The sequence below is a fragment of the Symsagittifera roscoffensis genome, chromosome 7, assembly GCF_963678635.1.
Source record: "Symsagittifera roscoffensis chromosome 7, txSymRosc1.1, whole genome shotgun sequence".
NCBI lineage: Eukaryota > Metazoa > Xenacoelomorpha > Acoela > Convolutidae > Symsagittifera > Symsagittifera roscoffensis.
This window is the reverse complement of record NC_087068.1, coordinates 25,334,118-25,352,560: the sequence shown is the minus strand read 5'-3', so window position 1 is coordinate 25,352,560 and position 18,443 is coordinate 25,334,118. Positions and strand designations below refer to the sequence as shown.

Sequence of the window (18,443 nt, the reverse complement as noted above, 5' to 3'; positions counted from 1 at the left end):
AACGAATACGCACGTTAGTAAAACTTTTCAAAAAATTTCGGCCAGCAGAAACAAAGATTTTAATCTTGTACGACAATCGCCACATTATTTCGCAAAGAAGCAACCGAATCCAAATGCAAGAAAAAACATTTGCAATCGAAACTACGAAATTTAAAAGAAAATTCAAGACATTAAAACAATACGCAATTAGATGGATTTCAAATGAAATTTCACGAACCATAAACACACCACACTCAATAACACTAAGACTCGCTCCACGCAAGTATACTACAAAAACAATACGATACTATAAATCTAAAAGTATAATTGAACTAAAAAATTTTAACAGAAAAACTCTTTTTATGTTTCTTTTCTACCAGAAAGTTTTGGCGTGTAAAAGTACTGATATTTTGCAGGATTTACATTTACCCTCATGACAAAAAAAACAGAACTGTTTAATAATTTAAGAGGAAAATTTCAATCTATTGAAAAACGGTGAGCGCTTAAAACATTTTCGAATTCATGAGCAAAAAATGTGGTCGAATATGCTAATAAATTGACAATTCGATGCAGCAAAAAGAGCACAAAATACAAAAAGGCAAAATTTTTCATGTAAAAAAAAAACGCAAAGCAAAAAGCCACATTTTAGGTAAATTACAAATTTCAAAAAAATGCGCGATTTACTGAGTTGGAAAAATTCTGAACTGGAGTATTTAATTTTGTTGTTTGAAACAAATACCTTTTTTTGGTACATTTTATGACTTAGAAATGCATCAACTGTGTAAACCTATAAGTAATCGGAAGTCAGAGCACATGCTTTCAATAAGCTATAAAAGTGCCGCAAAAGTGGCACCAACATTTGCGTCTTAGGTTCGAAAAAAAGAAAGTTCACAGATGTAAATGGAGGTTTCAAAGGAAAAGTAAGAAAAAAGGTTTCAAAGAAATCGACTGAAAAAAAATTAAAGGAAAAACATATTTCAAATAATAAAAAATCAATTACCTAAATTATTAGAATAATAAAGGCTGCAGAAACTTAAAAATAAGAAAAGGCCCTATCCGGTGCTTGCCATGAACTAAGATTAAAATGAAAAACGAAAATGAAAAAAAAAACTAATCAAATAGAAAAAAAACCAAAAACTTTAAGAAACAACTCGAAGAAGACCTATGAAAAAATCATATCCAAAAAAACAACCCAAAAACATCAAACTTATCAAATACGAATAGTTGATAAAAACAATTCTAACAACAATTACGCAAGTTAGTAAAACTAAAACAAGAAAATTTTCAAAAATTTCGGACGGCATAAATAATTATTTATATCGCACGACACTCGCCATATTATTTCGCAGAAGAAGCAACCAAGTCCAAAATGCAAGAAAAAACATTCTAGAAAATTATGACTTTTTTCGAAACTGAGTTTTTAAAGAAAACTTTAGACATATTGAAACAATACGCAATTAGATCGATTTCAAATGATATTTTAAAAAGCTAAAACACTCGCTCCACGCTTTTTTGGTACAAAAACAATAAGAAACCATAAAACCAAAAAAAAACTTTTAAAAAGTTACAACAGAAAAATTGTTTTTGTTTCTTTCCTACCAGAACGTTTTGGGGTGTAAAATACTGATAATTTTCATGATTTACATTTACCCTCTTGACAAAAACAAAAGTGTTTAATAGTTAAAGGAAAAAGTTATCAATCTATTGAAGAAAAGGGGTGAGCGCTAAACACATTTTCGAATTCATGTGCAATAAATTTAGTCGAACGATTGTTCAACAAGAAATTCAAAAATTTCTGTTGTAAATTTATTCAGATTTATTTAGCCTTCTGAACTCCATAAATAACATTCAAATAAGAGATCTAGTTGAATGGTAAAAACAAAGCGGTAATTTAGCCCACAAAAAATAAAGCGAAAGCGACAAGTCGAAAGTTCAAAAAAAAAACGAAAAAAATATCATTACGAAAAATGGAACTTCGAATTTATTGCAAAAATACACTAGTAAGGATGCGCAGAGGGAGCAATAGACCAATGAGCGCAAAAAGGCGCTCATACTGCATGAATGTCGTGTACTGCATGGATGCTGAAATCTAGTAACAAAGTTGTTTACGGGGAAAAATCTAGTACCCGATTGCAATACCCTTGCTTATCGCAGGGGTAATAATACTGCTCAATAACGAGAAAAGTAAATTAGCTCTAAACCTTTATAGTAAACCTTTAGAGTATTTTATACGAGAGGGATTTGCAGGGTAAGCAGCTTTCAAGGATTCGCTGCTTTTTGAAGGTTTCCGCGAACCACGTTCTGTTGCTTAATTCTTATTAAAACAAAAAAATATATTGAACTTTTCAGCTATTTTTTGAGATTTCGCAGATGCTCAATCAATGCTACCAGACCATAACATTGGTAAAAAATTCCGACTCACGTCATTAAAGAGCTTATACGTTTGCCTTGAGTCTCGTATACAATCTCTTTGCTTCCTTTCATACTAATCTATCTACTTTATATTTAAAAGCGGGTTTCACTATCTCGCCATGTTTAAGCTTGTTCAATGTATTATTTTTGCATATTTACCCAAAGATTTTTTTCACATTTAAGCTTTATCGTATATTGCAATGGTTAAGACATTTTTTGGGTTTTGTTTGAGTTCAAAATACGAAAATCTGAAACCCAGTAACTTTTGAGATTTGACCATTTAGTTTTAAAAGAACCTTTGAGTTTTTTATCGTTCATTTTTTGAAATCAAAAGTGTCATTGGATAACTGCATCTATTGTTACGGTCCAATTGCTTTTGTTTTTTTACCATATATTGTATAAAAGCAGTTGTCTATTAACCTGTTTGTAGCACTGCAGGTGCGTGATACGCTAGTTTATTTATAAGCTCTTTTGTGTTTTCAATCTGAGATTTCAAAATTTACTTGACGTTTGTTTTCATTCCAAACGCTGTATGCTTTTTCTAAATAGTAAATTTTCATTCTAACAACTATTAGTCGCTTTTCGATGTTTCAAATTGCTCTACCGATTTTAAATTCTGATAACTATTAGTCGCTTTTCGATGTTTGAAATTGCTCTACCGATGCGTGGAAATAAATTATTTGGTTTAGTTCAGATTTTGATTTTAAAAAAAAAATCATTTCAAAATCTACATCTTCAACATTTTTCATCGAATACATTTAATGCATCCGAACTTTTTTTAGCGTTTGTAACAAAACCCATATTAACTGATTTTCGTTCAACCGTTTTTAAAACTTTACATGCTAAAAACATAAGATGATTTTAGTGCAACTGTATTGAAAAATTTACATGCTAAAAATATAACTGTCAAGTCGCCCTCGCAGAATTGACTTATTCTTGCACATGTTTAAAAGTTGTTTAATAGTTCTCGTTTTTAAAAAATTTGCTCCCTTGCCAGAGCAAATTTTTTAAAAACGAGAACTATTAAACAACTTTTAAACATGTGCAAGAATAAGTCAATTGTAGCCAAAATGTAGCATACCTTCAGTAGATATTCTAAAGATCTCTAGTGGCAAATATGTAAAATAAGAGGAAAAAAATGAGCTGTCCTATCCTAGTTCCTTTAGTTCTTTTATAATTCATTTTAGACTGGCAAAAAGTAAAGCAAACGAAACCAAGTTGTTTGAAAATTATAACCAATAGCAACGATTTAATTTTTAATGAAATTTGATATATAATGTTCTAACACAAACAATTTTCACAGAAGCGAAGTGGAGCCGCAAACTTAGCATTGCGATTTAGCAGACAAAAAATAAAAAATCCTCTACGCTAAAACAAAAACTGCACAAACGTGGAAAAAAACACATGATTTTTTCTCGAATGATTCATAGTTTGAAGAAAACACGCCTGCAAAAAGCATGTATATACCTTTATCGAGCAGTAACTAAGTCATCAAAACTGTGGTAAACTTTCGTTCAGTCGAAAACAAAATTTTTGTCGTATAAATTTCTGATATTCTAAAACTTTTTGCTTTTTGCGGAGGGTGCGCGTCAAAATATTTTTCCCTTCAAACTACGCGAATTAGGCTTCATAATCAAAATAAATATGGACGAACACATTTTTACGCAAAACAAAAAAACAGCGAACAGACAATTGGAGAATAGCAAACGATATCTAGGGCCTTAGCCGTTCCAATTCAAATATATTCTGAGCCGAGCTATCAAATGATTCAACCAGTTATATGCCAACTTAATTTTTCCAAAATACTTTTTGTTTCTTCTTTGTTTTCCACGCAAAAACAGGTACCTCAAATAACCATCGGTTTGAGTTGAATTATACATTACCAAGCACTTTCATCCGTGATTCGAACGAAATATAAAAATTATTTAAAAATTCTCCATGGGTCAAGGGAATCCGGTTCGGAATTTTTTCAACTCTTTAGTCAAACTCGAGCAAAGAAAGTAATCGAATAACGTTCGTTATAAATAACATGGCCAATCGAAGATTGGAAAAGAGTAATGAACGCAAGTAAACAAAAAAACACTTGACTTTGTTGAATAAATCTTAATTTTTCGAATTTCAAAGAAAAAAAAAGACGACCTTTAAGCTCTTTGATTTTCTGGAACGATTTATGATTGGCGCTTGTTTGATGACATTAGCCCAACTTGAGAAAACTGGATCAACAGGTAAAGTTTTCATTCCGCTGGAAATCTAAAAATTAAATTCCACTTTCGAAACTAGAAATCATTCACGTTTTTTGGCGCCATTTCCACGTTCGTATTTGGAGAATGCTATTTACTCAAAAAGAATTTAGAGAATGCTATCTAATCATGTATACCTAAGTGTATTTTTAAATGCATCAATATGTATGAACGCACATCTGTAGTTATTAGAGACTTTTATGCTCATTTTTAAAACTTTTTCCTGAAAAAAAATCAGCAAGTCCTTTAATATTCTTCACAACATTCATTACTCTTAAAAATTGACCGTTAGACTAAGAAAACTCACTTACTAAACGTGAACAAGTTTTGAAAACTTCATTTAGCGGTTCTTTGGCAATATTTTTTTTTCAAATTGAAAAGAATTGTGCAAAAAAAACTGGAAAAAAATTTAGAATCTTCGCATCCCTCATGGCATCATACACAATAAATGACACTAATTTTGGAGAAAAAACATTAGTCGTTTTTTATGAATCTGATGGGAACATTCTGAGCTACTCGCACAGCAACCAGCTATTCGTCTTTCGATTTGATAAAGATTGCTACCCGCAATCTTGAATTGTTTGCGTATCCTGTAGAAAACTGTGCCGCAATTAAAGCAAAACTAATGAAAGAAAGTTGACCTTATACCTTTTACACCTTTGATGAAAAGAATGGTAAAATTAAATAAATTAGTTTCAAACATTTTTCCATAATCACAATTTCAATAAATACAAAATTAACTGATTCAGTTTCAAAATAGGTAGGATTTTTTATGTTGAAAAGACAGATTTCCTTCAATAGAATTAGAAAATAGAGCAACAAATTTCGGAGTGGGCGCTCATATATTAACATTCAATATAAAACCAATTTGTGGAATTCGACTTTTAGAAACTAACATTAAACAGGCTATAAAAAACAATTGACAGCTATGAATTTCACGACTAATAGTGTAGTAGTTTTGTTAATGATTGCTTAGATCTACTTGGAACAATTACCCCCCCCCCCCCTTCATTAGCAGCGCCACAATCACAAACCGACCCTCGTGTAACCATGTAAAAATTATGTTTTCAGCTAGCTCAGCCCAACCTGAAAAAAACAATTGATTCGAGAAAAATCTCGACTAAAATGACTGTTTTGTCACCTTTGTGGCATCTTTTTGGCACCAAAAATAGGTCTAGAAACTTCTGAGGTCGTTACATAGGTAGACGAAGCATGTCGCCCAGCTGCACCACAAACAGAATCTTCAGGTTAAGAATAACCCCACTTTGAAAGGTAAATAATTTACCTAATTAAAACGTAAGGATTTTTCCTAGAGGAGGGGGGTGGTTTTGAAGCCAAGCATATCCATTTACTGAACTGATATGGATTAGCACATAACATGACACCATAAACACAGAGGCACTGAGCATCACTTCATTAATTTATAGATCACATTCTTCTTGTGCATTCAATATTTATTTTACATCATCGTTTTGCTTCATACTGCCGATGACAAGTCAAAGACTGCTTTGTAGTGAAATGTCAAAGAGCAGTCAAAGTTGGTTGGTATGGATATTTTCTCACGAGCCCCGCAGCTCATGATTAATGCATGAAACTAATGCATACCTCTTATCGCATCTTACTACTTTCGAAACCTTATACTCAAATTTTGCTTTTTATGTTAATTCATTTTTTTCCTTTGAATGATTTTACGGTTTTCAGCTCAGCGTACCAAGGCCAAGTAAGCCGGGACATGATCATAATATTCGAAAAATAACCAGGTTAACTCGTTCATTATTTCAAATCAGCCTAACTGGGTAATTACTCTGACTTATATCTGAAACGGACATCTTGTTCGGGATCAATTGAGCAATCTCCCCCCCCCCCCCCCCCCAATCTCGCGTGGGGGGGGGGGGGGGGGGGGGGGGGGGGAGATAGATCAATAGGTACTTGAAACATGTTTATAACCACTTGAAAATAGTTTGAATGACATGAAATCATAAAACATATTTTCCAACGACTGTGGAAAGCCAAAATTTACAATATCGAAGCTTAAAAGTTTCATTCAGATTGAAAAAAGAATCAATAAAACAGGCATAAAAAGCGACTATTTTTCTTTCTTAAAATGATAAAAAGCTTTAGCGTACAATATTAAGGTGCTGCGGAGAACCGTTTTTGCTATTCAGATACAAGACTAGAGCACCAACCCTGGTAAATAGCTTTCCTCGATGAGCCTACGGTCCCTAAAACAAAAATTTGCAAAACTCGAATTTTTTTTTCATAAATTTCGAGTTTTTTTTCAAAATTTTTCTCGATACTCATATAAAATAAACTTCAGTCGGTTAATTGATTGCGTGCTGTAAACACATCATCCATCTACTTGCGTTTGCTGACGTCTTTTTGTAGAGTTTTTTCATTTTTGCTGGGGGGGGGGGGAGATAGCTCAATTGGTCATTACGGGGGGGAGATTGCTCAATTGATCCCTTGTTCGCTTAAAACCACGAGCCACACCAAATATGAGGCCATAACCATAACAATCATTTGGTGTGATATTGCAGAACATTAAGAGGAGCGATCGGCTTTGTTATTTCAGTAAGGCAAAATACTTCATGAAAATTCATGTTTCATGCATCAACTAGAGCATTAAGAAGACCGAGTGGCCTAGATGTTTCAGTAAGACAAAATACTTCATGAAATTTCATGACTTATGCATCTACGCGCAATCTTAGTTTTAGTTTAAAACCATGTTTTGAAAGTTGCATTGAGAGAGGCTTGTTCTGGAAATGCAGCTTAAAAAGTAATTGTTGCTAATTGTTGCTAATTAGAGCATTGCTACACTTTCACTGAACAAAAGATTCGTAATACTTTTTTCTAACGTTTTGACTCTTTTCTATTCACAACTTGTTCACACTCACAACTCAAAATGATAACAAAAGTCCCTTTAAAATTGAAATCCAAAAGTGACCGAGATTATTCTCAGTCAATCAGTAAATATTTCTTAAACTTATAAATTGTAAAAACTCTGAACGGATTTTTTCCGTTTCTTATTAACTCCTTTCGTGAAAAACTTGCTCAATATTTGAAAAGGCGGCAAAACGAGTGTTGCCTATTTAATCTTTACTTTCAACAGCAAAATGCAGAAATTCTCAGAGACGCTACGACGGACTGGACTGATTTCTTTGTTAGCGAAAAGCACAGGTCCTTGTTTTATAATCCCGGATAAAAAAATCTTTTTGAAAATTTAAGTGACATGAAGGTGCATATCAAATCAACTGCCCTGATCTAATGAATATTTGATTTTCATCTAGGAACTCAAATAAAACTGAAGTCTGTGACTTCAGATGAAAGAAAGTCTTGATGTAGAAAAAAGGCGTTCGATATTTAAATTATCTGCACAGGTTTGCGTCAGTTTTATACTGCCTAAGGAACCGTCCTGATTTCTGATTCGCCACATTTTCTCGGTTGAACGGTTAAGACTCATTAAAACTAGTTTTCATTAATTTTCATTTTTTTTTCTTAGTTTTCTTTCATGGAATTTCGATGTTTCTAAAATTAGTAAATTTAAATTTTGAGGCAAGCCAAATCTGTAAAAAAAAAACACGGGATTTAAATCAAAACAAATTACGTAACGAAGAATATGAGGACACTACACAGCAGGAGAGCCGTACGACAGCAGGACGAAATAGACTGAAGACAAGAGCTGCAACACTAGAAGCGGACTCGACCTCCAGAACTGTTATCGGAAACTACAACTCGTGACTTCTCTTCCACTTAGTAAGATAAAAAAATTAAGAACAGTCATAAGAGTATTTTCCAACCCAATCTGTTATCATGAATTAAGTTGTCCCATCATTTTATGATAACAGTATTTCAGTAACACATAATACTTCATGAAACTTCAACTTTCATTCATGATTTATGCATCTACGAGCAATATTAGTTTCAGTTTAAAATCTTGCTCTGAATGTTGAATTGAGAGAGGCTTGTTCTGCATCTTGTTCCTAAAATTTTGTACTAAATAGTGTATTGTCTTGACTGAATGTTGCCTAGTAGTTTGGAAAGAAAACATGCGTCAAAATGCAGCTTAAAAAATAATTGTAGATTGTGGCATTGCTACACTTTCACAAAACAGAAAATTTTTAAAACTTTTGTCTAATCTTTTGAATCTCTTCTATTCACAACTTGTTCACGACTCAAATGGTAACAAAAGTCCCTTTAAAAATAAAATCTTTAAGTGACAATCTCAAAATAAATCTTAAATGATAAATTGAACAACTCTGAACGGATTTATTCCTTTCCTTATTCATTATTTTCCTAAAAATCATGCTCAAGGTTTAAAAAGGCGGCAAAATCATTATTGCCTATTTAATCTATACTTTCAAAAGCAAAATGCAGAGTTTTCGGAAACGCTAAGGCTGATTGATTTCTTTGTTAGCGAAAAGCACCGGTCCTTGTTTTATAAATCCGGATAAAATTTTTTGAAATATTAACTGAAAAGCATGTGCAAATCAGATCAATTGTCCTGATCTCTAGGAAATTCGATCGATTTTCATCTAGAAACTCAAATAAAACTGAAGTGACTTCCGATGAAAGAAAGGATTGATGTAGAACAAAGGCATTCGATATAAAAATCAGCTGCACAGGTTTGAGTCAGCATTTATACCGCCTATGGAACCGCCCTGACTTTTCATTTGCCTCATTTTTATCGGTTGAACGGTTAAAACTTATTATAGCTAGTTTTCAATAACTTTGACTTTATTCTTACTTTTTTTCTCAAACTTCATTGTTTCTTAGTAAATTAAAGTATTGAGGCAAGGCAAACCTGTAAAATAACACGGTATTTAGATTAAAACAAATTAGGTAACGAAGAATGAGAGGACACTACACAGCAGGACAGCCGTACTACCCGAAACCAGTAGATATAGACTGAAGACAAGGGCTTCAACACTAGAAGCGGACTCAACCTCCAGAACTGTTATCGGAAACTACAACTCGTGACGTCTATTCCACTTATTAAGATTTAAAAAATTAAGAACAGGCATTAAAAAATTATACAACCCAAATTGGTTATCATAAATTAAGATGTCCCATCATTTTATAATAACAGTATTTCAGTAAGACATAACACTTCATGAAATTTCATTACGTATGCATCTACGAGTAAGCTTGTTCTGCATCTTGTTCTTAAAATTTTGATCTTAAAATCTTGTTTCTAAAATGTGTACTGCCTAAGGAACCGCCCTGATTTTTTATCCGCCTCATTTTCTCGGTTAACGCATTGAAACTAGTTTTTTAATAATTTTTCTGAAATTTTTTCCGTTAAATAACACATATTTTAAACTTAAACAAATTAAGTAACGGAGAGTGGGAGGACACTACACAGCAGGACACCTGTACGACAGCAGGACTACCCGAAACCAAAAGAGATAGTCTGAAGACAAATGCTGCAACACTAGAAGCTGACTCTACCTCTATAACTGTTATCGGAAACCACAACTCGTGCTTCTCTTCCACATAGTAGGATAACAATTATGAACAGGCATAAGAGTATAATCAAACCCAACTTGGTAATCACAAATTAAGTTGTTCCATCATTTTATTATAACAGTATTTAACATACAACTGATTAACCTCTTCAAGTTATCCCTTTTTCTAACTAATGTTTAAACTATAACTATTGTCAAGAACTTTGACGACCTAGGTGAGACTTATAACTTAGGCAAGATTACTAACCAATCAACCAGCACTGTGCGCTTATTAAATGATTAAGAGCCCGGTAATATTGATTAACATCATCATTGCGTACTTAATTCGCGTTTAAAGATAGTCTAAACTTTGAAATTGAAGGGCCGCCTGAAATATTGGTCTTTAAAGTTATTCTCATCAGACAAACAAATTACGTATTCTATAAAAATCGAAGAACGGATCACTTGAAATCAAGAAATTTGCCGAAAATCAGTTGAAACTAAAAACCTCGCGTTTAATTTTTGATGCAGTTATGTTATATTTTTGTTGGCGGATTGAGCAAAATACTTACAACCGCCCGCATAGAAATAAGAATATGTATTTTGCTTCAATATGGTTCGTTAAATTGGAATTGCGAGAAGAAGAGTGGTGGACTGTTTATTTCAGAGCGAGGTTAATTTAAAAACATTTTCCGGTCTGATCTAGCGTCAGTTCTAGAGAATGGTGCACTTTCTCTTCCATTTAGACTTCTTCTTCGCACTTTGTGTTGTGCTGCTTCCTTCTCCCAATTTTGATTTCTCCATATGGTGGATTTTATGCATTATTGTCTCAAACACCTCAAACAAAACCAACAGACAGTGAGAAAAAGAGTTAATAAACAAAAACAGTTTGTTCTTTTCCATTTAGAAAACAAAACCAAAGGCGCTAAGCTTAGCGTTATTTTTCAAAATTTGCTTTCATATACTGCATGTGCTCACAATCAATCCATTAATTCAAAAATAGATTCATTAGATTTTCTGAAGTATTATAAGCATTCATAAGTTACTAAATCATGTCATGTAATTATACGACCCAAATTACAGCTTCACGTGCTTAAAGCGATTAATTTTCTCGGAGATAAAAACTGATAAAAAATACCTGTTTGACATTTTCGTCCTTCAATGCTGAGGTTTCAATGTACTCGATACCCCATGTCTTGGCCTTCGCGTCGGCCTCATCGAAAGAAACTTTCCTCTGATCAGCTAAATCGCTTTTGTTTCCGACAAGTATAATCGGATTGGCAGCTCCTTGTGGATCACTTCCATCAATTTCGTTCACTTCTTTCACTCGAAGTATTGCTTCTCTACAAAACAATACATTATTGGGGCAAGGCAAGTTTTCTATGATAAATCGTTTTTTATGTAGCCAATGCTATAGCTCAAAATTGTTTTTTTGCGAGCAACTTGCAAGCACACATAGATTGACAATTCGCGAAAATGGGACCTTCAAGCCGCGGAGAGAAATGAGACGGAAGTCACTAAGTCGAAAAACTTAATTTAAACAGACAAATCCGAGCTTCACCTCACTTGCGATAAAAAAATGCATTTTTTTTGAAAAACAACCCGATACAAAACAGTCCGGTTTAAGGTCGCCGGAGACGATAGCCGGCTCTAACTTTCGCATCGAGTCCTAAGACCTCGCAATCGCTGGCGCGCTTAAGACCTCGCAACTGCATAAGTATATTGAAACAATAAAGTGTCCCCTCTCTCTCTCTAGTCTTACAAGCTCGCAATACTTTGGCGCGACTGCGGTAGTCACCATTTTGTTGTTTATATTGTTTGAACAGAAGACAATTCTCAGCCTACCCATTTTTAAAACAACTGGCAAGCCCGCTACAGCTAGAGCTGCTCCTAAAAAAGATTATGCTCATCTTTGACGGAAAAACAAGTTGAACGGAAATCTAGATCGACGGATGGGTGGCTGTCTAGATGCATGTCTCGACGGCTGCATTAAAGACTCAATGGACGGACAACTGTTTAGATGAATGGCTTCATGGATTGATGGCAAGTTAGATGGTTGGCTGGATGGCTAGACGGTATGATTGCTGGCTGCATAGCTAGATGGATGGCTGTATGAAGGGACAGCTGAATGAATGATGGCTTTTTGGATGGATGGATGCAGAGAAGGCTAGTTGGATGGACACCTACCTAGATCGATGATGGGTTGCTGCAAAGAAGCTCGGTGGGATGCATGGGCAATTAGATGTATGCATGGCTTGATCGATGTGGGAGGGATGGGCATCTAAATGGAAGGATGACTAGACGAAGACCTGGATGAACAACTGGCTGAATGGGAAGATTGATTGCCGGATGATTGATGGCTGGCTGATTGGATCATAACATGCATGGATACATGGCAGGATGGGGGTACGGATAGACTGATAGATGATCTCTGGTTGACTGGAGGGCAGAATGGATGGATAGCTGAATGGCTAGATCGTAAATGGATGGCTCCATAGATTGCTCGTTGCATGTTTGATGACTCTATGGATGGATGAATGGTTCGATAGATCAATTGATTACCAGACGGACGGTGACTTGATGGATCGCGGATTGGGTGGTTGCAGAGAGAGAGAGGTCATATGAGTGGTTGGATAGCTTGAGTGATGGCTGGATCCAAGCATGACTGGTTGGATGAACGGCTAAAAAGATAAGATGCATGGAGGGTTAATTAGCTGAATGAATTAATTAGATGGATTGTTCGACGGATGGCTGGTTTGTTGAATGGATGACTAGATGTATGTATGGTTAAATAATTGGTTGAAGAAATTAAAACAAAAAATAGCTGGCATGTATGAATAGATGGATGGGGTGTGGGATGGATGAATAGATGGCTGGATGAATGAAAGGCTTAATAAATGGATGGCTGGACAGATTGAGAGCATGAAGGAAAAATCCATGGACGGATGGCTGGTTGATGAATTGCCAGATGAATGGATGACTGAAATGAAAAATGACTGGCTAGATCGATATTAGAAGGATGGCCGATTGGATGGCTTGATGGATGGATGGAATGGCTGAATGGATAAACGGGTGTATTCAAGAATGATTTGCTGGTTGGATGAATCGCTTGATGAACGGTTTAATGGTTGGATTAATGTATCGTTGTGCGGATGGGCAGATCAATCGATGGCTAGACGGCTTGTTGGAACGATCGATCACGGGATCGAAGAGGACTGAAAGGATCTGAGCAGCGAAAAAGAGGCCACATCTGCAACCCCTGAGTAATTTATCAGCCTGCCAAAGTAGGAGAATTTTTTTTGAAAAAGCATTGAAACGCCTTATCCCGAGAAGTAAAAATAGATGAGCAACCATATTCAAAATACAGATATAAATCTCCTTAGAATACCCTTACAGCATCCAACTATAGGTTTCGGAAATTCATAATTTTTAAAAATTTCAATATCTTATTTTTTGAAAAATTCTTTTTCAAAAAATACAAAACAGTCAGTCTTAGCAACTACTAAGAATTGAGCAATCAATTTTGGGGGAAAAATTTGCAACCTCTGAGAAAACCCTCACATTAATTAAAACATATGACGTGGCTTTTTCAAATAAGCAATTTTTAACGTAAGTTTCTTGAAATACTCAAAAAAAAAAACGTCAAATCTCGAAAACTTTCAGGAGTCAGATATGGAAAAAATGCAGTCTTTGTGCAAACTTTGACGGGTGGATCGATCGAGGTCTTCTTGGGAGAATTAACAGATAGATCTGAGAAGAACGAAAGGAACTGGGCGATCAAACTTTCAAGGCACATTTCCAACCCTTGAGAACAATTTATCAGCCCGCCATGGGGTCGAAAATTTTCTATAAAACAACCGATATCTATAAAACAGAACAACCATGCCTATATGTGCCATAGCTTCAATTGCAGAGAGAAGGCATTTTCATGGTTTTTCAAATCACCGCAAAAAAATCTCTAAAATTAGATTTATTTTTGTGGTGTTTTGAAAAACCATGAAAACGCCTTCTCTCGGAAATTAAAAAGCGCTGAGCAGTCATTTTCGAACGCGGAAACTGAATCTGCTGCAATTACCCTGACAACACCGGACTATAGGTTCGAGAATTTCACAGTGAATATTTTGAAACCCAAGGTTTTTGCTTTTTTTTCAAAAAATTGAAGAACATCATTTACTAAAAAAAATCAAAAGATTTGAGCAATCAAGTTAGGAGACTCTATCTGCAACCTCTGGAAGTGTCCTTTAACCAACTAACATCAGAGTTTGAATTTTTCAAATTTGAACTTTTTAACATACGTTTCACGAAATTTTTCAAAAATCATAAGCGTCAAATCTCGGAAACTAAAATAATTTGAGCAGCCGCATTTTGAGATAAAATTTGCAATCTCTGAAAGTACATTAGGAGAAACCAACTTCTTTCAAGGTAGTTTCCTTTAACGATTTCTGGCAGAGCTGGTTGACTGCAAGGCAGGATGGATGGATAGCTGAACGGCTAGATAAATGGATGCCTTCATGGCTAGATAAGTGGATGACTGGTTAGATGAATGGCTGAAAAGATAAGAGAATGGATGGCTATGTATATGGATGGATAGTTGCCTGAAAAGCAGGATGGAAGGATAGCAGAATAAATGGATGTTTCGAGGGATGACTGTTTTGTTGAATGGATGACTGGATTTATGGATGACTACATTTATGTATGGTTAAATAGTTAGTTGAATCTTTACATTCAGTCATTCATTCATCTGGCAATACATCCAAATTAAAACAAATTTAAAAAAAAACAACTGCAAGTATTAATCGATGGATGGACTGTTGGATGGATAGATAGCTAGATGGATGAAAGGATTGATAAATGTATGGCTGGACAGATTGATGGCATGATGGAGGGATCCATGGATGGATGGCTGGTTGATTGGTTGCATGGATTGCCAGATGTATGGATGAAAAAATGAAAATATCAATAACTGAATGCATGGAGTGATGGTTGAATGGATGAGTGCTTCTTGATTGCATGGACAGCTGGTTGGTTGATTCGATGAATGACTGGTTGGATGGCTGGCTTGGAAATGGTTATATGACTATATAGATGGCTGACTTAACAGATGCATGGCTAGATGGATCGACCGCTTAATGAATTAATGGCTTGATGGATGCCTGGTGGGATTGCTTGATGTATGATGGAGGGCTGGAGAAGCTCAATGGATAAATGGGCGTACTCATGAATGATTTGCTGGTTGGATGGATGACTGGTTGGATGCATCGCTAGATGGATTTTAAATGGATGTATCGTTGTTCAGATGGGAAGATCGATCGAAGACTTCTTGGAACGAACGATAAATGGATCTGAGAGGACTGAAAGGATCTGAGCAGTGAAATTTAGAGGCCCAATCTGCCACCCCTGAGAGTAATTTATCAGCCCGCCAAGGGGGAGAATTTAATTGAGAGTGTTGAAAAAGCAAGAAAACGCCTTATTTCGAGAACTAAAAGGCGATGAGCAGTCATATTTGACGGACAGAAAAATTTGAAATCATTGATGAAATTTGTGAAAAATTTGAAATCATTGTTTTTTCATTCTCAGAAACTACAGGACCTCACATCGACAAAAAAAAAGAGTTGGGAATTTCATATACACATTTTTTAACCTACGTTTCTTAAAGTTCTTTCAAAAACTTATTGAAAAAACGTCAAATACCGAAAGATTAACGGATTTGAGGCGTCATATATGGAAAAAAAATTGGCACATTTTGTGAGTACTCTGATGGGTAGATCGATCGATGGCTTCTTCGAAGGATCGATCGATGGATCTGAGAAGAATGAAAGGATCTGAGCAATCAAATTTTGAGGGCACATTTGCAACCCTTGAGAGGAAACTATCAGCCCGCCAAAGGGTCGAAAAATTTGTAATTTTGTATGTATAAAAAAACGTGATACCTATGAAACTGAAAGCTTGCACAATCATGCGTACGCGGGCCATATCTGCAACTGCTGAAAGTAATTTTTGAAATTTATTTTGTGAAGATTTGAAAAACTCTTCTCTCGGAAACTAAAAATAAAATGCCTTCTTCGTCGCATCAAAGAAAATGTTTAAAATTGACAGTCAAATTTGTCACATCAGAGCTCCGCTTGAGTTTGCATTAATTAGTCATATGTTACTCAAGTTTGTCTACAATTTTTACCAAATCGCAAGGTATATAATTTTCTTTAACTTTTCGATTAATTCCCAATAAAGAATCAAACAATCAAGATGAAACAAAAGCTTCAAGGTTAAAACACACACAATTGACAGCTGCTATTTTTTGTAACTGAGATTGGAGTGAATCTAAAACATCGATAGCCTCCTGTTAAATAATTTCAGGGCTTATAGTTGAAAATTTTTAAAGGCAAGTTTTTGAATTTTTTTTCAAAAAATCGTAAAACGTCATATCCTAAAATTAAAGGATTTGAGCAATCAAATTTGGAGGCCATACTTGTAACCTCTGAAAGTGCCCTACAACCAGCCAACATCAGAGTTGGTTATTCCAAATGTGAACTTTTTAGCATACATTTCACGATAGTTTTCAAAAAATCATAAAAAAACGTCAAATCTCGGAAACTAAAAGGATTTGAGCAGCCGATTTCGAGGCAAAACTTGCAACCTCTGATAGTTCACTGAGAGTAACCAACATCTTTCAAAGTAGTTTTCGTTATAGATTCGGGGCAGAGCTTCGCATCATGTATTATAGGTTGAAGGGTGAATATACAAAACAGTCCGAAGCAATCATGAAACGAACAAAAAACAACCCGATAAAAAACAGTAGTAGTAGTAGAGGCTTTAGGGCTCATTGGCCCAGGGGTGTCAACCCTTCAGTTTTCAGCTGGCATGAGTTTTTGGTAGGGGTTACACGATCCACAGGAACACAGTACACGCCAGGTGCATGTGTCTAGCTCATTGTAACTGTTTTCAAAGTAGTTGAAGTAACTTTCTGTCAGTTGTTTTTTCGTCGGGTTGTCGCGAAACTGTTTGTGGAGTATATTGAAAAATTTCGGGGCTCTCGTCCAGAAATTTTCGTCTGTTTTGCTGATGCGGTTTTTGTTGAGCTCGAATTCGCTGCATTGTCTCGTGGTGCTTTCTCTCAGTGATATTGGAATTGAATCTTCACTGACGCTGTATTTACCGTCCATGACCCATTGAAGAAACAGTGTATCATGGAGTTCGATGTACATTGAGAGTGGTAAGATCTTCAGGGTACGTAGTCTCTCTTTGTATCCGATGGAGTAGTTAAGTATCCATGTAGTAGCTTTTTGTTGAACTCTTTCGATTTCCCGCATTTCGGTTTTTGATGGGTACCATACCTGCGATGCATAGGAAATGACAGGGACGACGTAACCTACATAGGCGTTCAATTTTGTTTCGAGATTTGCATAGCATGGGATGTTACGTTTGAGGTTGAAGAAGGCTCGCCATGCTTTACCGGTCCTACGTTTAATGTTTTCGTTCCACGAGATGTTTTTTGTCATTATCACTCCTAGGTCTTTCTGGGAGTTGACAGTGCCTAGTTTCACGCCTTTTGAACTCACAGGCTCTGTATTTCCTTTAATGCGTAGTGCCTTACTTTTTCCCATATTTAGTACCATTTGGTTTTTGAGACTTTGAGACTTTTCAATTTCCGTTCCGAGGACAATTGCTTCTTCGTAGTTCTTTGCAATTACTTTAAAGTCGTCGGCGTAGCCAAAAGAAGTGCTCGGTTTGACTGATTCTGGAAGATCGTTAACGTATATCAGGAACATGAGCGGACCTAGTATTGAACCCTGTGGTACTCCACTTGTTACTGGCGTGACTGGAGATTTGCTTCTATCAATTTTAACACATTGTTTTCGTGCTGTTAGGTAGCTGGCTAGTAGTTCAAGGATTTTCCCGCCAATTCCCATTTCTGCAATTTTGGATATCAGTGGTTGATGTGCGACCTTGTCAAAGGCTTTACTGAAGTCTACGTATAGGACCCATAGTTCAGCGTTTTCTTTGATGTCGTTTTCCAGATAAATTTCATTCAGAAACAACAGAAGTTGTATGATCGCTGATCTGTTTTTTCTGAAACCGAACTGTGCTGGGTGTAGTTTAGTTTCGATTGTTGGATATAATCGGTCGAAGAGTATTTTTTCAAATACCTTTGATACATTTGCCAAAAGACTGATGGGTCTGTATTGCGATATGTCTGCCTTGTTGTTTTCTTTAAAGACTGGTGTTATTTCACTGGTTTTCCATCGGCGTGGAAATGATCCTTTATTAATGCAGGTTTGAAAAATGAGCTTTAGAGATTTTGCGAGTGATGTCGCGTGTTTCAGGATAATGTTTCCAATGTTGTCCGGACCGCATGCTTTTTTTGTTTTCA

The 18,443-nt window shown here is 35.5% G+C and overlaps 1 protein-coding gene across 1 annotated transcript in view; it reads right to left on the bottom strand.

Moving 5' to 3' along the window:
- Positions 1-6,592: 6,592 nt before the first annotated feature.
- The window catches only part of LOC134851730 (ras-related protein O-RAL-like), a 44,042-nt gene continuing 32,191 nt past the window's right edge, over positions 6,593-18,443 (bottom strand). Inside the window, exons 3-4 of the mRNA XM_063867949.1 lie at positions 11,214-11,418; positions 6,593-10,912 (exon numbers count right to left, since the gene is read on the bottom strand). Of these exons, the coding sequence (XP_063724019.1) occupies positions 10,790-10,912; positions 11,214-11,418 (328 nt within the window). The 3' untranslated portion in view covers positions 6,593-10,789. The remainder of the gene's footprint in view (positions 10,913-11,213; positions 11,419-18,443) is intronic.